This window comes from Cnephaeus nilssonii, assembly GCF_951640355.1.
Source record: "Cnephaeus nilssonii genome assembly, chromosome: 12".
Classification (NCBI taxonomy): domain Eukaryota; kingdom Metazoa; phylum Chordata; class Mammalia; order Chiroptera; family Vespertilionidae; genus Cnephaeus; species Cnephaeus nilssonii.
Window position 1 is genome coordinate 24,992,075 of NC_137083.1, and position 23,869 is coordinate 25,015,943.

A 23,869-nucleotide genomic window follows, 5' to 3' on the forward strand; every position below is an offset into this window, starting at 1 on the left:
ATAGGACTATGCCAGAAGTGCATGTAAGCACAAATTTAACCAGAGGTTTCCAGCTATTAAATACAGCTACTAAGTAGTTAAAAGGCAACAACTAAACCCGTAAAGGTCCCCCCCCCCCACCCCCACCCTTATTTTTGAGGCAGAAATATAAAGATAAAAATGCTCTGGTGAATTTCAGGTTAGTGGAGCCCGGGTGGGATACATTTAGAGCAAAGCTGGCACAATATGGCACCCAAAATGTCACGGCAACACTGATACTGAATGCACACAGGTCACGGTGGGATGGATGACTGTGGAGGCTGAGCTCTAGAGGGCGGACTTGGGGCCGGGGTGGGGCGGCTCACTTCCACTAGGCAGCCAGCTCCACGGCGCCTTCCTCCTCGCTGTCAGCTCTGTTAGCACGGATCTCCACGAGGGTCCTGGCAAATCGGGTCCATTCATCGTTATGGGGCACTGCAAGCTGCAAAGCAAATGAATGGGAAATGGTGAACGAGATGGCATTACGCCTGAAAGCCTTGAAGCCGGCAGGACTGCTGCTCCTGAAGCTGGCGTGGCCCTCGGAAGGTAAAGGAAACCAGATCTTCATCCTTCTTCCTTGAATCAGTTAGATTCCCTGAAGTGTTGCTCTGAAACCGGCAACGTAAGGGAGCACCGTCACGTCACTCTCAGAAGCAAGATCACTCATGGAATTTAAAACACTTTACAAAGCTATGTAAACTATACTATTACATATCACAGCCACGTTAAAGCACCTTCAGTAAAGAAAAATTCATCAAGCAAGCCAGACTTACAATGGACAACAAATAAAAACTGCCATATTGCCCTGGCCGGTTTGGCTCAGTGGATAGAGCGTCGGCCTGCAGACTCCAGGGTCCCAGGTTCGATTCCGGCCAAGGACATGTACCTTGGTTGCAGGCACATCCCCGGTGGGGGGTGTGCAGGAGGCAGCTGATTGATGTTCCTCTCTCATCAATGTTTCTGACTCTCTATCCCTCTCCTTTCCTCTCTGTAAAAAAATCAATAAAATATATATTTTTAAAAACACTGCCATATTGACTAGGATTTTGAAATAACTATGGCACTGTTTTTCTAAGTCAATGCTATGGGTCCTTCTTTTACAAGTGTTAATGCCAGGCCAGCGTAGCTCAGTGGTTGATCGTAGACCTATGAACCAGGAGGTCACGGTTTGATTCCTGGTCAGGGCACATGCCTGGGTTTTTGGGCTCAATCCCCAGTAGGGGGCATGCAGGAGGCAGCCAATCAATGATTCTCTCTCATCGATGTTTCTCTCTCTCCCTCTCCCTTCCTCTCTGAAATAAATGAAAATATATTCTTAAAAAATGAAAATATTGTTAATGTGCCAATATACATGACAGAAGTCTAGCTACAGATACAAAGAAATCTTATTACTATGAAATAATGCTTTGGCTTTTCCAGCAAGATCTTATATGATACCTATGAATAATAGTAGTAGTAGCTAAAATTTACCAAAATTTCTGTTCACAGTGCTTCACATGTATTAACTCATTCCTCACAACAATCCTATGTAGGGTAATATTAGGGTTTCATTTTACAGAAGAAGGAATTAAGGAACAGAAAAATCACCCTACCAAGCTTGCAAAGCTAGCAATATCAAAGCCAAGATCATCTGGTTCTAGTATTTACAGCCTTAGCTAGTATGCTATCTTGATTCACTAAAAATGGGACTTAAAAAATTTCCCAAAGAATATCTTCTTCTGCGCACAATTTAGTGAAGAGAACATTACCCCCACCCAATATGAATTGCATGCAGAAATTTTCATTAGCTGATTTAAAGGATAACATTTTTTTTTTTTTTTGCATAACATCCAAGAATGAATTGCTTAAAGAAACCAGGCAAGTGATTGGAATAGAAAAGAGAATTATTTGAAACTGAGAAGCAGGGTCAAGTAGACATCTCAATGGCTTTCAGATAGAATAAAATTGATTTAGAGTGTAGAGCCATTTTCTTGGAGGATTACTCTGTAAAATGGTATAATCCATCTCTATAGGCACTAGTGCTACATGCGCTATCCACATTTTCTATAAACATTAATAACATATTCATTCCAATCAATATACATTATTCTAAACTATAAACGAGGCAGCAAATAAATCTAAGCTTAGAGATCACTTCCACAACTGAAAAACTACCCACTATATAGAACCAAACAATTAGAACTTTAAACTTTTATTATAGGGGATGAGCATCTCAGATACTATCTGTCCAAGACAACTTATTGGAGAGTGGCATCACCATTCTACAAAGTATGTCCTTCAATTAATGTTCTAGTGCTAAGGTTAAATGTTTCAAGAGTTTAATATACAGGTGGGGGAAGTAAATTCTACTTATTTTGAGAAAGGGTATACCAATAAGAATTCTCATTTAGTCATATGAATGTGTTTTTGAATGGTTAAATACTTCCCTGGTTATTAAAATGAATCCAAATTTGTGTTTAGGCAATGACATAAGTTCACAGTAGTACTGATGACACTGCTATTGCTTCGCTCAGTCCATTTTCTTACTTTGAGCTCTTTTTCTAGGTTCTGTTATACTTCATTTTTCTCTTCAATTTTAGAAAATATTGCATTGGGGATATGAAGCCCAGACAATAAATGATACAAAAGATCTAACAAAAAGCAAAAGCAGGATAGGGTTGGTATCATATTTATATGAGATAATAGGTCCATTTCTTTTCTCTCTTCCAACTCTTGACCAAGTCTTCCAAAAGAACCACACAGCAAAAGCCCAAGAAGAGACAAAATCTAATCATGATAATGTATTTATAACTTTTTTTTCCCTATAAGGAATATATTGTTCATAAAGATCAATATGCTCTGGGAGTTTGGCTCCCAAACATAACACTAGATTATTGGTATACTGGTACAAATTTAAGTTAACATATGAGGCCATATGTCATGTTTTATTGATATCAACATCTAGAAACTATACACTAAAATAAGACAATAGGTAAATATGTTTACACCGTTTCATGTGGTAGTAATGGCAAGACTGTTAAGAAATGACACCAATAAAAATTATGAAACATTGAGGTTAGGACACGTGCCCAAATACAGTTGGGGACAGAATTGAGTATCACTTGTAACATATAGAGTTGCACATCTAACTTTTCAAAAATAAATTTTATTAAATTTAAATGTTTCTCATAAACAAAGGAAAATACCCTACAATGGAACTACATTTGACCTTCTCCATGGGGGTGGAAATAGTAGTACTATTATACCAATACTTGTCCTTAAAAATACAGGTTTTCCCTCAGAAAAGGTTTCACAGTATTCTAACATATCTTGTCCTCTTTTTGATTTGTGAAAGTTTCACTTAGTTTTGAAAAATATTAGAAGGTTGTTTTTTTTTCAAAACTCTGTTCTGTAAGTATTTTCCTCTCCAGACTATCATAAATAACACAGAAAAGCTAGTTTGCTTCAGTTCACACAAAAAATTCTAGAGTTGAACACAATAGGAACACAAATGCTTCCAGAGACTTAAATTGACCTACCTCATCCTATTATATGTTTTCATCTAGTTGACTATAAAAATAACCCAAGATGATTGTAATGTTAGATTTAGAAGGTGAACTGTAGACTACCCCATTTTTAGAATTCAGTATCACCATCAGGAAGCACTTTCAATATAATCTTAGCTTGAATGTGTGAATGTGTACTCACAGGCTGTTTTCACACCCAAAGTAGTAATTTTGGGCATTTGAATTTCTTGTGTGGAAGACCAAGCAGGTGTCCTAACAAGCAAGACCCCTGTACATTGTACAGCTCTGGCTGCAACAGCCTCTGTCTGGACAGCACTGTCTTTCCTGCCCTTGGCGGTGCCTGGCTCTTCTTACCTGGTCCTCTCGGATTAGAAATTGCTAGAAAGGAGTCTCACAAGCATAAATGCATCTGGGACTTTCTCGAGGTGACTTTTAATCCAATAATACCTCAATCATTAGGGAAGAAAAATATTTGCTCATGTTTCTTAGTTAAAGAAAAACTCTGCCCCATAGCCTTCTAACCAGTATACAAATTTATTCCATCAGCATGGACTGAGCACCAACTATATGCCAGGCACTATGCTAAGAACTAAAGATACAACAGTGAATCATTTTGCCATATGACGACTATGAAATACAGATGAAAATTAATGTATCATGTTTTCTAAGGTCAGAATGTGTGAATACTGGCATAGGATTTTTAAAAAACTTACTGACATTCAAAATATGAAGAGCTAAAAATTTACCCCCTTTCGGTGACAACTGCAACATTTCCTGGTATGTGTTATGTGTCAAGCAAGTAGCAGGAAACGAATGGCATAGTAATGACATGGCTTCCGCATCTTCAAGTTTCTATCAAGGCATTAAAGAGTAAATCTAGAGCATCGCTATGGCTTTTTCTCCTAAGAATAATAGTTTAAAATAGTTTTCAAAGAACTTATATTTGTGATAGATAGGAAAAATATTCACAAGTTTCTAACGGTGATGATTAATTTAAATCAACTACCAAGTCTATTGGAAGCACCATGAAGAAAATAGCCCACAGTCATACCATGAGAAAGAACTCATAAAGATTGCCCAGTATTGTACTGAGTCAGAGCGGGTCTGGAAATGTTTTCCTCCTTCAGATTCATTGGCCGAAGCCCACATCCTAGGTCAGCATGACTCAGATTTTCCCTCTGCTTCAGATATGGCTGGTTCACCCCGAGCCCGTTAGGTGACTGTTTTCTAAAATTTTGCTAAATGTATAAAGCATATATTTATGCCCAAAACACTCAGGGCTCTGATGCCTGAGATAACAGAATCTTAGCTCTAAGAGTGACCACCTTTTATAGATATGATATGACCCTATTTTTACAGCCCAAGACCAAAAAGGTAGTTTCTGAGGTAGCAATTTGGCCTAAGGAGGAGGTAAAATGAACCTCAGCTTTGAACAGGAGACTTAAGTCCTGCTCTCATCTTGGTTACTGGCAACGGCTAGGCACTTAACCTCTCACTGCCTGAATTGTAAAATGGGATGATGATGTCTGACCCATTTATCAACAGAGATGTGGAGAGGATGAGAACGGTAATTCTAAGGGGAGAAAATACCATGAGTTCAACACAGAATAGTCATACACTCTTTTTCTCTAAACCGTCACTCAGATTGAACAGGTTCTTAAAAAATGGTATGTAAGTGACTGTTATCAATTCCATAACATTTATGTGGCTTGGTTTTTGTTTTCTTTCAGAAGTAATTCTGCTATTTGCGATGGGAGGACTTGAAGAAACAGGGCACGGACCTCTCTCTAACAGGTAGGAAACCGAAGTACAGGATGCTGAATGATTTGCTAAGGACAACAGAACTTCCCCACGTTGTTCTGGTCGTGTGGTGCCATCAGGAGCCTCCCCCTTTTAAGAAATGCCAGCATACCAGGCCGGAAGGGCAGGCAGGCAGGTCGTGTATGTTTTGAATCACCTGCTAAAAGATTCTAAAGATTATTTTTAACGTTCCAAGATGCTTGGGAGATGAAAGGTGATCTTAATAAAATGCAAAAGTGCAAAAGTTGTAGAGAAATCATGAAAATGGAACATTTTAGTCCCTCTCTGCCTCGCCACTTCTGAGGCTGTGCCATGGATCTGTCCTCTCCCCTCTGCCTGAGTGGCCTGGAAGGTTCCTCTGGACCCTGCCCCACCCTGTCCCCAAACAGCTCATCAGCTATCCAGGGGGTGTCTTGCCTGAGCTACTGGTGCAGGTCAAGGGAGGCACAGGCTGCAGAATAACTGCATTTGGAGAATGGAGGCAGATCATGTGTTCTGTCCCAGCTGCTACTCATTTGCTGTGTGACCTTAGGAAATGTGTTTTAACATCTCTGATCTTCAACTTCATTTGTGAGAAAGGATTTTGGAGAGCCAGCTCCGAGGACTGTTGTGAATAGTAAGTATGACCAAAACCAGAGCGTAGCACAGTCCTTGGCACAGTATAAACGCTGAATAAATGATGTTGTTTTTCCTTCTTAATGCTTATTTCCCTCTCCTCCGTTTTGTTCTTTTTCCTTTTGTTTTTGCTTCCTTCCCTCTTCTTATTCTTTCCTTGTCTACTTTTCACCTATATAGAGCTGTATTTTTAGCAGTATTCCTTATATTCTATCACATTTGATTTCTTTAAAACCCACCTAAATCATTTCCTAAATAGTCACACTTTTAACCATAGTTCAGTTCCAGGAGCTCGGCCTGGGGAAGAGGTTCTTTCCGTTCACAAGACAAATTCTGTCAGAGTACTTTTCATTGCTTAGTTCAAAAACCAAATGTAGAGCCACTATTCTCTGTAAATATGCACAGATGTGCACACACACACACACACACACACACACGTATTTTTTATTTTTTAAATAGGACCGACTCAGCTTTAGCTAGCTATTTCCTCATTACAGCACTTTCTGCAGTGGGCTTCTACATTTTTAGCTCAAGTCGGAAGGCCTTGTAACCACCGGACCTGCTGTTATAAAAATCAAATGACTTTTTATAACCAGGGTTACACACACAAATATCATTCATGTGTCCCCTTTTATAAGCACCCGGCTAACCATTCTCAACAGTCCTCAGTCAAGCCTCCCTCATTTGTTAGTAATTTTAAAGGGTTTACAGTACCTAGCAACTGATTTTAAATAGCCGCCTTATCTGCCCTCGCTCCTACCAGCCCAATGCTGTATTTTCTTATGGTTAAAAATACGTGTCTCAGGCATTGCTTAGTATAAGAGTAGGTTAATTAAAAAATATTTTTTTAAATAATTAAGACAGAAAAATATTCCATAATTTCTGTTTGGTTTCTTGGATATATTACACATGGCAAACAAATTAAAGTGAGTAGGACTCTAGGCTTCAGGATAAATATTCCATGGGTGTGTGGTTCATCAGCATCTTTGTAATCTTTCAATTACATGGAGTCATTAAAAAAAAAAAGTCTGGGGCGATTATGTTAACTATGGATTCCGAACAGATACACAACAGTTCATCTCCTGCAGTAACCTAAATATTAAAGTTTTCTGTTAGAAAGATATCTTACAAATTACCTTTTCACTTTAATACACATTGATTTTTTTGTTTTGTTTTGTTAGTGCATTTACAGAAACCAAGGAAGCGAATGTGGGTTTCCACAGAACCACTGCTAAACCCCTTTAAGCTCTAAAAGCTTTTTTAAAAGTACAATTATTAATGGCACCCCAATTCAGGAGATTGTGGAGTTACTGGTATACAAATACACGTTTGTGTTCGGAGGAAGCCTATACTTTTTAGGGCAATTCCCTTTGCCACACACACAGATGGAAGCAAAGTGGGAGGTAATAAGCAATGAAACAGCCGCTGGAACGACCAAGCATACTCACTTCACATAAATACAGCTCCACTGTATTTAACTCTTGGGAGAGTCTAGCATCACTGGTAACAATGGATGAAACCACGGACCAAAATTCCAAGCCAGAATGCAGTACACAGAGGGCGTAAATATACTACAGTGTTCTACCACAAAGAGATATACTGTGTGGTAACTTAGCATTTACAGCACTTTAGAGAAGTCCAGAAAGTAGAAGTTACATTAATCTCCATCCTGTAGCATCTGCTGTTAACCAGTGAGTGGGTTAAAATTTCTGTAAAATCCAGCAGCAAGCTAACCTATAGTAGTCTGACGATATCTGACTATATTTGGTTAAGAAAGAATTTCTTTTATCTGAAAATCCCATTTAAGGGAGCCCTCATCCACCCATGAAGCTTGCGATCTCTGTGCCTACGATCCCTTCCTTGTATTTTTAAATGAGTGGTTGACTTTTATAGCATGTTTGTTAGAACAACACTTTTAAAAAATCCATTACCACCCAATTAAGGAAAGAAATAAAGGTAGGACATAAAGGTCAAAAGTAAATAGTAACAAATATGGGTCTATATCACTTTCAATAAGCCAACAAACATCAAAGGAAATACTTAATTTTTAAACACTATACTCAAAAAAACCAACAACGAACCCTTAAAAATATTCTTCATGTTAAAATTTAGCGTTAGAGGAAGCATGACAAAATTCAGAAGTTTTTACCTGTGAAGGGAAAAAATAAATCACACAGCTGGAGAAGAAAGAGTCAATTCACTAAGCTTTAAAGATGACCCTGTTCACATTTGTATAAAATCTTATCACCCTCCTTTCTTCAGAAATCTCTTAAGCATTATTTTTTTCCTATTATTTGTAACAATCTATTTCTCTGTCCAAAAGATGGGGAAAATGCTAACAACATTGGCTGATGGGCAATAATGGAAAATAAACTTTTTAAACTTCCATTACCACTCTTTTTCCATAACAGAAAAGACCAAGGAAATGACAGGAAAATGAGAAAGCATCTGCTACTCAAGCAGATCTGTCATATTAGCTGACTAAACATATATCCCTCCTCTTCCTGATATTTATTAACTATAGGTTTTCTAGTAAATTCCTAGCAACCACTGCATCTAAGCAGTTTTGACAAAGAGAAGGCTTATTGATAAACACCTTAAAAACATTTACCAAGGTAGTAAAAGAAATGTCATTTCCTCCTACTGAATGTTTGGGCATAAAAGAGGTATTTTTATAATGTAGCTCATGATTTACCATATCTATAGTGTCCAAAAAAAGCACAATGAAAATGAAGCATTTTCCAGTGGTTTGATAACTATTTGAATCAACTGTTAGGCTTTCATTACACTAGTGGCCAATTGCTCACTTTTACAAGCACAGGACGGGGGAGGGACTGGGACAGCGATGGGGAGGAAAGACAAATATGCTTTTCCAAATGTATTTTCTATATACCTTTTCTGTGCAAATATAGTTAAAGGGATTATTTTTTCCTGTCCATTAATCTATAGCCAACTTGGAGGCTGTATTCTGAATGCTTCACACAACTAAGCTTTCCCTTAACCTTCAACTTTCACATGTAAAACTTTCAATCACTCAACTATTTATTGACTGCCTGTTACTAGTATGAGCCAGGCACTGTGCTAGACCCGGATGTGGTACCGAAATAGACAACTGTAAGTATCTACTTTGTGTATGTGTCTGTGTATGTGTCTAATCTCTAAAGATTAGAAACTCGACTGAGGAATGCGATTAAGCCAAGGAAGTCTGCCAAAGTGATTTTTGTCCCTCTAAGTCAACAGGTTGGCTGTTTTTTAGGACCCCAGAAGATGTTCACTTGTTACCTAAGAATCCTTCATGCAAAGACAAATAAACATAAAAGATTTCATCTACCTGTTGGAAAACTGTTGGCTGGCCGTGAGGAGACAGATCTTAGGGAATGAACAAACCACAGATCAGTTTTGTTTGCCAGCCAGAAAAGTAAGAGTGCAAAATTTCTTCTCTAATGTTCAGCTTTGAGTTTACTGAAATGATAAATAATTCATGTTTCCAAATGTAAAAGATGTCCTGGTACCTGACATTCTCAAAAATGTGTGCAGACCTTCCTTGAAATTAGAATGTAATGATTGATTCACTTCCACATTTTGCAAGTCCAACCTATATGGTCTCTAAATATTACACATACACATGCCTAAGCAGATATTTGATTTCTTATTCTATTTTGGATATACCAGTAAGAGCATACACACTCATGGAAGAAACCCATAACTCTTCATTTCTATTCAGGTCAGTGTTCATCGACTCACAGATGACTGGAGCCGCTTCATGCTCGGCTGGTCCAAGCTGTGATTTGAGGCTACTGTTCTAAGCAGTAATTTTTCAAGATAAAATTTAGCAGTTTTGGAATTCTAAAACTAAACATACTTTTTCAGCCATAAAAAAAAAATTAACACTATAATTAGTGACTGCTTCAAAATCCAAACTGCTATTGAAGATGACAGTCTGAAACCACAGAAGAATCATAAAAGATGATTAATTATACAAACTGGCACTTGTTTCAGAAGGTTTATATTCATAGGCCACTTGCCACCAAAATGGAAATATATGAAGTTCATTGACTATTGCAAATTACTACACACACATTAATTTGGTTTTCATAAAATTAAATGTTAGGGTTTTCTTTTCATTGAATCAACTACTCCGTAATACATAAAAGTCATAAGTATTTTCTTATCAATTAAGAAAAAAAAAGTGCCTTGAAAAGATATTAACCCTCCAAATCTATTTTCATAAACTAATGCTACCTGAATAAGCACACTATTTATATAATAATTAGTTTAATCATGGTCTTTTACATATATAATGATCAAAATGAAAGCCATTGCTACTACATTCACTATAAGATGAATAATTATAACATCAATTGGAATAGTGCTTTTTTTCTTTTCTTTTTAAATTAAGCACTTTTCCTAGAAGAAATCAAGTTAATACTAAAATGACAATCATACATTTTAACTAAATTATTTTATTTCAAATACGTGTAATTTATTATGGCAAGGAAATGAATTAATATATTATTTCAAAGTAGCTCATTTTATGTAATTATACTTATTAGCACCCCAAATCTGCCCATACAAATATGTCGTTGTGCTTTTTGACTTAACTGCACTGTGTTGTGGCTATGACAATAAAAATTCAGGCAAAACCTGAAAAGTGCAGTTGAGAATTGCAATGCTTAGTTTCTCGGTCACCACATATCTAGATATTAGCAGAGCTAAGTATGTGCATTTTCGGTTTTCATGTCGGTATCTGGTATGATGGAATAGTTTATGCCAAAGCCTTCTTTAGCATGGAGGGAACATCAAAAGCAGTGTTTCTCATCAGCTAAAGAAAAAATATTTCTCCATTGAAGAATAAGCTGGTATTGCAAAGACCTTCAAGCATCTCGCAACTCATGGCCACACTCCCTTAATGAGAAACACAAGTGTTTGGGGTGATTCTAACTGGACTTAGGAAAGCTGAGCCCAGCCCCACTCCCGGCTTCCGGAGGCTGCCAGCGCGTAGGCAGGCTATCGGGTTCGTCAGCAGCAGGGGATAATGGCCTTCATAAAGCACAATAATCAAACTGACTGATTGCATATGAATGTCGTTCTTTTTCATTAAGGAACTCTTACTTGAATTAACCACGAAATCTCAGTTGAACTTCATATTTTGTGTTCCTTACTCCCCCTTCCCCCCGGAGGGGGTTGTTTATATTCAGGGCACCAACTTCTTGTGGAAAATTGATGAAGGCCCTGTCCTACTCCAGGTAGTTCCATAAAGCAAACAATTACTGCTTAAGTGTAATCCACTTAAAACCATAAACATATTGTATTTGTTTTGTGTCACTCAAATCCTATTTAACTCCCAGCACTTCCAGTTTCTCAGATGCAACCAGAGCAAAGCGCTATTTAAAGTGCCAGAGGCAGGGCTCACCGAATCTTTTATTGTTATTCTAGCTGGCTATGAAAACTGGGAGGCACTTTGTAATGGTCCTTGTACATTGATACCTTGACCGCCATTCCAAACTGTATTACCTAGGTCATTTTTCCTGGTGGGATTCCTAATAAATTCTTCATTCAAAGTATTCATTTCAGCTTTAAAATATATTTAAATGAACACTGAAGTTTTCAGCAGTTGTATTTGATCTCTCCTATTCACCTGCATTTTACCTGTTTCAGAATTTTTCAAGGACCTTTTAACATACTAACAAGTGTCAAATGTATTGTATTTACTGAAATGAGGAATGAAATGACCAGCCCCCCAAATAGTCCTATCAAACAAGGTGTCTGAAATGTTGCCGAAGTTCAGGGTTAAGATGTGAAGGCGAACGCACGTTTTCTCAGGTAATGCGTGAGTGGGAATACCAAACAAATAAAGCCAGGGCCATAAGATCTGTTCACCTCCCAAACTACAGATTTCAAGTTGCCATTTTATTTTCCAAATTCTTCCTTCAGCTGAACCCGTGTTTGGAATTTTATCACTTGACTGCGGCAGAAATATAACCAAGGGGTTGGAAACTTGGGTGTGTTTTCCACAACTGAACACAACATCTTCCCTGGAAGAGGTTAACGGAAAACGAAATAAAAGGAGGTGGACGATAAACTGCGTCTTTCAAAACTGGAGCTGCAAACAGCTCTCTAACTAACTCAGATAAGCAGCAAACGCCGTGGTGAGGGGATATGCATGACAGCGGCGGCTGCGTGACAACATCCAAGCATTCGCGGTGGCAACGGGCTTTCTCTAAAACACATCTGCGAGGACGACAGGTAGATAGGCCGACTATCAATCACCAGCACACGTGAATAATTCCATCCTCGCTGGCCCATGTGCTGTGAAAATCAGCTCCACAGATGTGGAAAAGCTTGCTATTCAGTCAAGGAGCCATGGCAGTGAGTAATTTTTATGTTTAATTCTTTAGAATATGTGTTCACACATCATTAAAAAAAAATTCAACCATGATTCACAGCTCTCTACGAGTGGATTCTGAAGCAAAATGCACTCAACATTTTCAGGTCATATTTGCAGTTAATTTATGACTTGCTATCTTACCCGCGTTTCAATTAATTGAATGGAAGCATACAGCTCCAAAACAAACAGGCTGCAATCCCAGTCTGGAGAGAAAAAGCCTCAAAACTTATTCAAGAGCTAGGCTCAGGTTTTTTTGTTTTTGTTTTTTTAAATCTTACAAAATTTAAATGGTGCATGCAACCACTGTCCATGGAAGTAACTGTTAAGATGCACAAATAGAATAAAAGTATAGCCAAATCATACAAGGGGTCGTCGCTGTCGTTCATTGATTTCACATAACTTCCATTTATGCTAATGGAATTAAGCACCTGCTCAGCAAAGAAAATAGACCCCTATCTGTGAAAATAAGTGTGTACAGTATATTTTCCAGATACAACGCTGAAATCAAACAACCGAAAACGCGTGCTATATAAACAAAGCATCATGTGGCCTACCTGAAAACACTGCTGATTTATATTTTGCCTCCTGAGTCACAGGCCCGGAGATATTACTCGTGCCTTTGCCATTCCAATGTAACAAAAAGGAAAAAAATAAAAGGCCAGGAGGAAGAGATGGACAAACTCAATCCGGCGATTTCAGTGAGCTCATACGCAATCCTCTGTTTACCCCTTCAGAAGTTCATGATAAATTGTACCAGTAAATGTGGATTCCAGCCACTGTTTTCTGCCATCATCTTAAAAGCCCCGAAGGATAACTGTATGTACTAGAGGAGGCATGATCATGGGGACACTGTGCTGGGACAAGGAGGTGAGGCAGATGGCTGTGAAGGACTGGTTGACACCAGAGACCCTTTCGAGCATGCCTTCTAGCTGACCCCTGGGCATGTCTACCTGGACTTGAATGGCGCTGTCTCCATTGGTAGTCACAGAAGTCTCTTGTCAGGGAGTTCTTGACAATGGAGTGGATGGAGAAAGGTTGTCCCTCTCTACGCCAACTGCAGTGGGCAGCACAGAGACCTTCCCCCAAACTCTATTACACTTTCAGTTAGAATGACAATGTGATCAGAACAGGGTTGTGGGGAGAATCAGTATATCCAGTATGGTTTCAGCTCTATTTTTATTGGTCTCATGATGTTTATGATGTAAAGTCATTGCTATTTTCATTCAACATTTTTAAACAGTCTTAAGAAATAGGTAATAATAAGAAAAACATATGGCATGTACTAGAGTTAACCACATTTCTAAAGATTTCTCCTTCTTCGTAATGGTCTAGGTCAAGGCCAGAATTTGTCATTTTTGATTTGCATCATGAGGGATAGGTATTAAAAGCAATGCTCCCACGGACAGGACTGGCTACATCATCTGCAGGGCCCAGTGCAAAATGCACATGCGGAGTGCCTCGTTAAAAATCTTCCGAACAATTGCAAGACAATGACGGCAGAGGACTAGACCAAGCTCAGGGCTCCTCTGAGCACCGGGCCCACACGACTGCACAGGCTGCACACCAGGAAGCCAGCCTCCCTCTTGGAACATGACCTTGGCAACAGATAGCCTGTTGCCCGCTGCTTTCTCCTCGGCCTAACAGAGTTCCCAGGGGAATCAGCCGTGGGAGAATGAATGTGCCATGTCTTCCCACAGACACCTCTTCAATGTTTGAGGTCCAAGGAAAATGGATCAACAAAGTGTACTCTAAAAACTACCATTTAGTGTTTTATACAGATTGTATTCTAAGGCTCATTTAAAAGCCTTTCATCTTCTTTCCCAGAGGGTTCCGCAGAACAAGGTTTTCCATCCAAAGGCCAGCATGACCCTAGTGAGGGGTTCATTTTTAATGGGGACCAGCGGGCCAATTTTGAATACAGATAATGGTAGCACAGTCTACTAGCAATTTGATCCTCAATGCCATATTTTTTCTCTTCCTCTCTCTCTATATTTTTAAATCACGTCCTGCTCAAACCCCCTCCCTCTGGTCAGCCTTGCACCAGCCTTACATTTGACCTCAAATTCTAAGTTCAGGTAATTTGGAAAGTTGGGCAGGGGCTGTGGAGAGGATGCCCTTTCCTCCCAAGCAAGTTATGCTCTGTCAGTTCTCGGCTGGGGGTGGAGACAGCAGTAACTACAGCAATCTCGGCATCTGCCCATGAAGGGATCTACCACCTCTCAGAAGTGGGCTTTAGCTGAGCTCAGCTGTAGACAAGCCATCTTTCCTTTCAGTACCTGGAGCCTCTACAGTAGAGTTGGTCTTCAGAGATTTAGAACAGGGTATAGAGATGAACAAAGAGAAAAAAGACTCCTTCCCTTTTCTCCCCGGAAGTAAACATGAGGTAAATTTGTAAATACCTTACAAAAATACTGAAGAAAAACACTATAGTTAAGACAAAATTATCTTGTTAAGTCTGAGTTTTTCTGAGCTGTAGATGGTTTTGTATAAGATCACACAATACAGAGAAGACCGTGCAAACGTGTAAGCCTACCCCGAGTTTTGGTCATTCAGAGAAGGGCTAGAAGATTATAAAATTACCTACTCTCAATAAAGTAGTATATCCTCTCCCCCGCCCTTCCCCCCACCGCCTCTGGTAGTGAATTTGTAGGGATAAACAACCTTACAAATTGTTTGGCCTATTATATGTCACAGAGATTTTTCTATAGCCTGTCTAGACTCCAGACAATAGGCGAGACTGGCCTATCATTGCAGACATTTCTACAGTCTGTAATATCACTTAGAAAAGTAAGGGCAATAATACAAAAATGAAAACCAGCCTGACCTGCCGGTACGATGGTAGAAATACAAGTATAACAACACTTAACAACTTAGAAATGATGGTAGAAACCTAGCAAGAAGTTTGAGCAGCCACATATCAGCCAAAGCAACTTTTGCAAAATCATTTATATGCCCCAAATGAAGCATATTCAAGTAATTCTGTCCACAAAGTATAAAATCACTTTCATCACAGAAAATTCTGTATATGTTTTGTGTTTTCTTATTGCATAGAGAGAGAGAGTGTGTGTGTATGTGTATATATTACATATAATATATAAAACCACAAATATATGTATATTTATAATATTTGTGGTCAACATACAGACTTTTAAAAAGGCATGTCTCTGAATAAAGTAGGTTGTTAAACTAGTCTGCTTTCCAGCCCTCTTGGATAAAATAATGTTGCATATAAACTTACAAGAATTAAGGGACATTATGTATAAGCAAGGGAGGTGGAGAAAGGTGTTTTTTGTTTTTTTTTTAAGTTCACCTATTTCCTTCCACTGCATCTCTGAGCATATCTCCACATCATCTTTCTCTCCCACACTTACATTTGTTATAAATAAAGGAAAGAAAGACAGAGAGATGGAGAGAAAAAAAGAAACCTTGCTTGTTTCTTTATATTTTCCTTCTATGCTAGCTTTTACATTTTTTAGTAAGGAACCAATGAAGAGTTCTTGGTTTTGTTGTTGCTTAATTTATTGTAATGATGACCAATCAAAAGATGCACTGAATGTAAAGAATACCCGTTGAAGAAAATATTGCTGGAAAGCTATCGGCAATATTTTCGATTCAGAGGGTATTCGCTCTCCCAAAGACTCCAAACTGTGTCAGTGCTCACCAGACCACGTGCATCTCCGACACGGGGGATATATATTAAGAGTCTTTGGTGCTGCTGGAATGACTCAGCTTGTGGCATCAGGAGCAATTAGGGGGGTGTCTAATGAAACAGAAAACATGCAGTAAAACCGAGAGATCCTTCCAGGTCTTTTATGTAGTTGTACCTCCCAAATAGAAAACTCCTATTTCTAAAGTCATCCCATGTCTGTCTTTGGGTGAATTTTTAAAAATTCCCCAAAACAACCCCATTTAATTTGTTTCAACACAACCAACTCTACCATATAGCAGTATGTGATATATCATCAACAGTTGCACTGCAGAACCATGCAGGATTGCCCAAGTGACAGGATGCTGATTGATGAAGCCATGCAGAACCCTTCTCAGTGTGATCAGCTAAGCCCATCATCTACCAGGCATCACCGGGCACTTCCCAGGTTAACACGTGTATGCATACAGATGTGGTGTATCCCGCCCTGGGATGCAAATGTTAGATTCATAGTATGCCAAAATAGCATCATGCAACACTCGTATTTTGTTTTGCTTGAAAGTTCAATATTTTCTGTCTTTAACGAAAACATTCTTTAACCTCATCAGAAATGAAGGTTTTTGTCAACACTTTCTTCTAGAATAAAAATAAACAGATATGCTTCAGTACAACTGATTGATAATGTGATATTAAATATAGTCTAACGCTCCAAGGAGATTTTATGGAAATAAAAAATGTAGTTTTTTTTATGTACCATGATCTTCAATAATACTTAACATACAGGGATGACAAAAGTAGGTTTACAGTTGTTCCTATGGAAAATAATACAACAATTAATAATAATAATACAAGAATAAATTCCATGTTTTGCGTACTCACAATTTTAAACCTACTTTTGCCCCACCCTGTAACACGTAACAAGACATACCAGACCCTTAGGCTGGTTTGGCTCAGTGGAAAGAGTGTCATCCTGTGGACTGAAGGGTCCCAGGTTCGATTCCAGTCAAGGGCACATGCCCAGGTTGCGGGCTCGATCCCCAGTGTGTGGGGAGGGGGGAATGCAGGAGGCAGCCGATCTGTGATTTTCTCTCATCATTGAGGCTTCCATCTCTCTCTCTCCCTCTCCCTTCCTCTCTGAAATCAATAAAAGTATATTAAAAAAAAAATAGAGATGCCAGAGAGGTCTATCTTTCATATAATAACTTTGAATACCATAAAAACGGTACACAGTTCTGATTCACCTCAGCCTTTTAATTAAAGAGTAATGGTTTTCGTTTTAACGAAACACATCAACTAAAACTTGACTTTTTGAAATAAACAACCAAGTCCAGATTCAACAGCAGCATGATGAATTTGGCAAACTTGCATTGTCATGAAGTTGGTGGGAAGTGCATGCTGGGCCCCAGGGCAGCTGGGAATCCTGCGGTGCTCTGCAGGGAACCTGGGTCATTCCCTATGTGTCCTGCATGCGGAGAGAGGAGGCCAAATTAGGCTCCAAGGAAGTCTCGCCCAACTCCCACTGAAGTCAATGGAAATTGGCAAACGCACTCAAGAGGGCTCTTGTGGTCCACAAGGTCTTGTTAATAATTTCACTAGGTCTTTAAACGAGATATAGAAGTAAAAAAATAATAAATATGTATCTGTACCTCTCCAACATCGTAGATCCAAATACGGCCTTCGGAATCCCCGACGGCAACTTCTTTGCCAGCTTGAGCCCAACGAACACGGTTTAGGGCAGACGCCCCCTCAATGGCCACACTCGCTGTTGGAACCTGCCAAAGAGGTTAGGAAAGAATCTCTGAGTATGAATTTAAATATACGTTTAACTGGATGAGTCACCACTGCCTTCATGGGCATGAAGTAATATACGTCCCCGCAGAAGTAAAAGGGTTCATTGTTCTTACATCAGATGTTCCACTGTACGAAGGGGTACAGGGGAGACGCTTTAATGAAAAACGAAAAGAGGGAGAGTCTTTTCCCACAATCAATGGGCAGTGAGTGACATAAATATGTCTTCAGATTATGCAGGGGGTACATCCAACGTCCAAACCAACACAACAGCTCCATGTGCTACTTCACTACCAGGTCCTGATTTATGGATGAATGGAGAGAGATTTCAGGATTTACCAGGATTAAGAATACTCTAAAAGGCATGAGGGAGGGTGTTGTTTGGTGGAATAGAAGTCATAGTACTATAAGTCTCTAGGGGAAAAATATGTACTGATCCCGTAAAACCTCATCAGGGAGGGGATGATCAGAAGAAGAAAAAGTAAGCAGGTGAAAAACTTCAAAACCTCAAATTCTCCTCTCTTTTTTTCTTTATCTTCCCCCCCCCCCCCCACCGCCTTTCTGTTTTCCCTCCTCCTGGCAGCCCCGGGATGTAGGAAGTGCTCATACCTTTGGACATGGGCCCAGGGTGACAACCTGATCGAATGGGGGGCAGCACCTACTGGTAGAAAAGGTCTTACAGCTCCTCTAATGCACACCTGAGATCCCACCACGTTGATAATTGAAACAACAACAACTATTAAAGGGGACCGAGCGTGCCGATGTAACTGAAGTACTTGTTACAGGAACCTTAGCATTTGAAAAAATAATTTCCACGGGCCTGCCCCTTGTCCATCATCAGTTGTGTAAACTCCTGTCTTTAAGGTTGAAGGTTTATTCACATACAGAGCAGATGCCAAGAGAACCTTCTACAAGAATGTTGAATAAGAAATGACAACGGGCCATTGAAAAATCAAAAAGGTAAATGCTAAGACAAAAATTTAAATAGTGAAAAAGAGGGCCACCGAGCTCATCTCACCACTGCCTCAGACCTGCGTCTAATACACACGTCGGGTCGGAGGGAAACACGACGTGCACTGTGCCTTGGCGCTCCTGGCTCTCTGTGATTCCAGGAATTGGAACCATCTGTTTATATGTGATTATTGACCCAATACCTATCTTTAAAAGAGCAATAAAAACTCCATCATATGTAAGAATCTATGTTTAAACTTAATCTTGAAATCAATAAAAATTCTTTCACCCGTTTAAATCACTGCATGTCAATTATGAGCAAAAATGTAAACAAAAGTCCCCAGCTCATTTTTTTTTCTTAAAATACACAATTTCTACAATAAAGGTACCTGCTGTGCAAGCTGGAGCCTGAATTTGTAACCAAACCTTTCAAAGGCCAAAACAATGTGAATTTAGATGGGCTGTAATTCTGTCAATACATTTTATTATTAGTGTGCTACTCAGAAGACAAATCAGAGATCCAGCCAGAAATTTCAGAATTAATTCTTAACTCCATAATGTAGAGAAATCAAACAGGATGATACTTTACCTAATTCTATTCAATATCAGATTTTTAAAAAAATCAACATTTTCAAAAATGGAATAAAAATGTTTAATCTTAATATGAGTTTGATAAAAAATGAACCACTCTGAAAAAACTGTTTTTTGATACATTTTAAATTATGCCTAATATATTTTAACTAATTTTATATTTATGTGGAATTAAGTAATATAGCAAAGTGAATCAGTTAATATTCTAACCATTTAACATACCTTCTTTTCATAGATACTATAAGTGGTAAAAAATGGCTATCACACCCTATAATACATGCTGATAAATTATCGAATGCATGAAGGAAATGACTAAATATATTTTATTAGCCTGACCGGTAATGGCCTTTCAAAAGTTGGTGAACCTATAATGAAAATAATTCTTATATTGCCTCTGTCTTTCTTACTCTTGTATTTCAGTTTCATAAATACTTTCACATTTTTTGAGGCTCAATAATTACGGTTACCACAAAACTAAACTATTTGCAAAGACAGGACCTATACAGCATCAATTACTACATTGTGCAGAGGTAGGTGAATATAAACTATCCTTGCATAGGGGCAGTTGGGACAACTTGGTTTAAAAGCACAGTACTTTGAATAACAGCAAAACACTGGGATTTCAGGTTCTTTTTTTAAAAAAAAACACAAATCTAATTCCTAATCTCACAAATATTTGAAAAATCTCGTTCAACTTGATAGAAGGCAAAACCAATTTGAGGGTTTTCAAAAAAGCGTTTAGTTCATTACTGGATTTGAATCAGACTCTATATATCGACTATTACTGTGAAAGCAGAATTACGGTTACCACAAAACTAAATGGTTCGCATGCCCAGTAATGATTTTTTGAAATATTTAGCTATAACACTTTTATGTGGTTGTCTTTTGATACCTAGAGAAAAAGAAGGGGGGAAAATGACTTCTGGCAATGTTGAGACGTTCATTTCATTTTACCTAAAAAATCTGATTAAAAATAAATCAGTCAAATAAGAATTATTAAGGAGTTTAGAGAACACTCACTCCCATTGAATTGTAGTTGGGTTTTACCTAAATGTCACCTCTACTAAGTCTGGTTTCTGATACCTGGGGGTCTCCTCAGTCAATCTGGAAAACCTGTGTTTTTTGGTTGCTTTAAGTGAATGAGTTTATTTTAGCAGACGGAGGCAACGTGAGATGAAAAACTTTGGGAAACTGTTCACATGTGGAGTAATAACATCTTTCTATTAAAAGCAGTAATGTTATAACATTTCCAAATCCCAAACGATGGGCATTGTATGTACTCAGGCCTTTAGAGTATTTTCAAAGATGCTTTATGCCATAACCCCTATGCTTGTCACATGCATAGTTCTTATGGCCAAAAGGAAAAATAGACTTCAATGGAAATATTTTAAAAAGGTAACAGTTGGGCATTGGTTATAGGTTGGTATATAATCTTGCAAGATACCATGGCTCAATAATAACACCTGAAGGATAGCTCCCTGCCCCCTCCCACAAAAAACGCAGGGGAGTCTACTCCTCCTCATATCCTCCAGCTCTAGGCTTCCTAATTAAAAAGGCTGAGCTGTTTCCTGCTCAAAACACTTCAAAAGAGCTCTCTCTAGTTCTCCACTTGACATATAGTTTGCAACACTTGTTCCTCTTACCTGTCCATTCTTATTTATGGAGAGCTGCCCTGAATCAGAGACCGGGAAATGATGGAGACCACTTTATTTTATTAAATTGAAAGACATTTCATATTCATATATATTTTTAAAAAAAACCCACATAACCAAATGAGCACATCAATAATTTTGAGTAGAAAAAAGGGGGAAAAAAGTCACATAGCATAATTTTAAAAACATATATATGTAGTTTAAGTTTTAAAAAGAATGTTTCCTTAGTGTCAATTGTGTTTTCTGAAAATGGCTATTTTTCACTTGTGAAGTATTCTACATGCGACGTGTTAAAACTGCAATTTCTAAAACACACTGGGTTTCGCATGCACGTTCAGAGTTAGAAACTATTGTGGAAAGTCTGCCTGTGAGGTGAACAGCTTAGACAAGGGTTGTTTACCTTGTAAAAATTAAATGGAGGCTGGATCTGGATCTGAGCTCAAACAGCCAACAAAATCATCTCTTGTGGATTCCCAATAGGAATTGGACAAATAGTGAAAACTATCGAATCGCCGTTTTAAAAGCCCAATCTAAGATCAGTGTCCCATAAACAAACAAACAAACAAACAAACAGTCAGCGCCCACAAATCTTACTTTTCCAAATATTTGCCAATAGAGTTATTTCAGCCCCGCTCTGAAAGATGCCTGTGTGTTCCTCCCCCTTAGGGGCAAAGCGTGAGCAAGTATCGTTTTGCTCTTTGCAAAAAAAAAAAAGGGGTCGTCAATTGTGCAGCATCTGCCACGGTTTAGGGACGAAGTGAGATTAAATGATTTTTGGCAATGCATCTGCCAATTCCCTTCAGGGCTGTCCAGAACCGGGGGCCGGCAGCCCAGCTGCAATAGGAGGGTCTGTCCAAAAAAGGCCGGTTTTTTATGCAGAGAGAGTTGGGGGGGCGGGGGGGGGATGGAGAGAGGCTGACTGCGCCCCCCTCCCCACCTCCCGGCCCGGCGCCTGCGCCGCCGCTCACCTCGGTGTCGTTGTTGAGGTTCCAGAGGTCCAGGCGCCCCATCCCGTCCACGCAGGCAAAGAGCGCGGGGTGCACGGGGGACCACATGACGTCGTACACATAGTCGGCGTTGTCTTCAAAGGAGTAGAGCGGCTTGTTGTGCTGTAAAGCAGAGAGACCGTGAAGACTTCGTGGCGCTGCTGCTGCCTCGGGCTGTCTAGCGAGCCTAATTAAAAACTTTGCACATTCACCAAGTGTCATAAAACTTCCCGAGATGAAAGTCCTCGAGAAGGTGAACCGCGGCTTTAATGTGACTGGGACTGTCCAGTGGCATAAATAAATGCCGGGGCGGAGGGGGGTTGCTCTTAAGGGGCCGGGGGCGGGGGGGGGGAGGGCGGTTTCAGGCTCCATCGGCAGAGACATTCCAGGCAGGTGGACACGGGACTGCCCTTTAGCTCGGGATTCCGCCGGCCGGGCTACGTTTTGCCAGCCGCTCGGAGCCCGAACCCAGTCGTGGTCCTCCTGCCGGGATCCTACCCGCTGGTGATGCTCAGCAAATCCCCGGCCGTCCCGGTGGCCCCGAACCCTGTCCACCGAAGGCAACGCCTGCCACCACGTGGTCATTGTTTGTAGTTGCAAGTCTGCCTCCAGTCCCAACTGAGGACCAAATCCATACTTGAATGGTTCCTTTGCGGCGGGGGAGCGGGAACACATATTTTAAAGGTTTTTTTGTAGTTCTTCTGGGAAGTGAAAAATCTCGCGGTTCTCAGACCTTAGTCTCTCTACCTAGGGTCAGGCAGTGCACCCAAGCCAGGTGAACTGGCGTGGCTCAATTTACTACCCTGAATCTTCAAAGATGAACCACATTTTCTAAACCCCCCAGTATTTATTTCCAAGAGCCCTGAAATTGGTGTTTTCTTGGGGAAATGCATTTGTACACCCCCCCCCCCACTGCATACAAATGCTTGCACTCTCTGGAGGGATACAATAAATTAAAATGGCACTCTTGATTTCCAGCGAATATTGTCACATCAAAATAGCACAGAAGTCAGAGGCAAGTTTGAAAGTACACCAGAAATAAAACGTAATTGGACTTCATGAATTATTCATTCCATCTGGCTTGTCTTATTCTAATTTCTGCATAATGGCTTTACTAATCCCTGATCAATTAATGTAAAATGAAATTTAAATGATAATGAAAGCCCTAGAGATAAAAAGAAATTAAGTATTCTTATATCCTCTGACAGAAATCTAAACAATGGAAGTTCCCCCCCACCCCGTGTCTTCTTTATCCAGTCAGCTGTCTGTACTCTTGGGTCCCACTGAATGCCTGTACAGGCCAGAGTAAAAAGACCAAATCAAATTTAATAACATACAATATGAACAATCTGCATAGAATCTTCAAAGAATGTATCTGTAGGGAAGCAGCTTGGACGAGGACTATTATTTCCAACTCCCAAAGTGTACTGATAGTGAATGTAAAATGCACAAAAATGCATGCAGTGACATCAAAGTGAACAACATTAGTGAGAAGACAGTAACAGGTCCATAACCTAAACTTAAGGCAACATTTGTTAAGGTACTAACGATAAGTGATTTCTTTCCTTGAATTAAATGACTTTGGCGTTGCTTAGAAGTGGACACAATTGTAATACTATTAAAGCAGTACAGGAGAGTTTAGATGGCCCATTGTATGTGTGCATGTGTTGGTAGTGTATGTGTGAGAAACGTCTTATTTTTAATTCAAAAAGTATCTAAGGGGGGTGTAAGTTGAAAAAATATATATACATGACATTGAGAGCTCAAGAAGAATAGAAAGGACATTAGCCTTAGAGTTTTGTATCTTAATTTGCTTTAACTCTTCTATGCCAACATTTTTATTATATGCATGTCTGCACATGGATTTGGAGCTAAAATTGCCTCTTTGCTATTTATGTAGCTTCTTTCTTCCTCTCACTGTTTGCACT

The 23,869-nt window shown here is 39.4% G+C and overlaps 1 protein-coding gene across 6 annotated transcripts in view; it reads right to left on the reverse strand.

Moving 5' to 3' along the window:
* Nucleotides 1-349: 349 nt before the first annotated feature.
* The window catches only part of DYNC1I1 (dynein cytoplasmic 1 intermediate chain 1), a gene marked incomplete at both ends in the record, with an annotated part of 245,523 nt that continues 222,003 nt past the window's right edge, over nucleotides 350-23,869 (reverse strand). For all 6 annotated transcript variants that reach the window (XM_079786742.1, XM_079786740.1, XM_079786741.1 and 3 more), the window contains 3 exons: nucleotides 350-460; nucleotides 17,620-17,745; nucleotides 21,924-22,064. In XM_079786742.1, coding sequence (XP_079642868.1) covers nucleotides 350-460; nucleotides 17,620-17,745; nucleotides 21,924-22,064 — 378 coding nt within the window. The remainder of the gene's footprint in view (nucleotides 461-17,619; nucleotides 17,746-21,923; nucleotides 22,065-23,869) is intronic.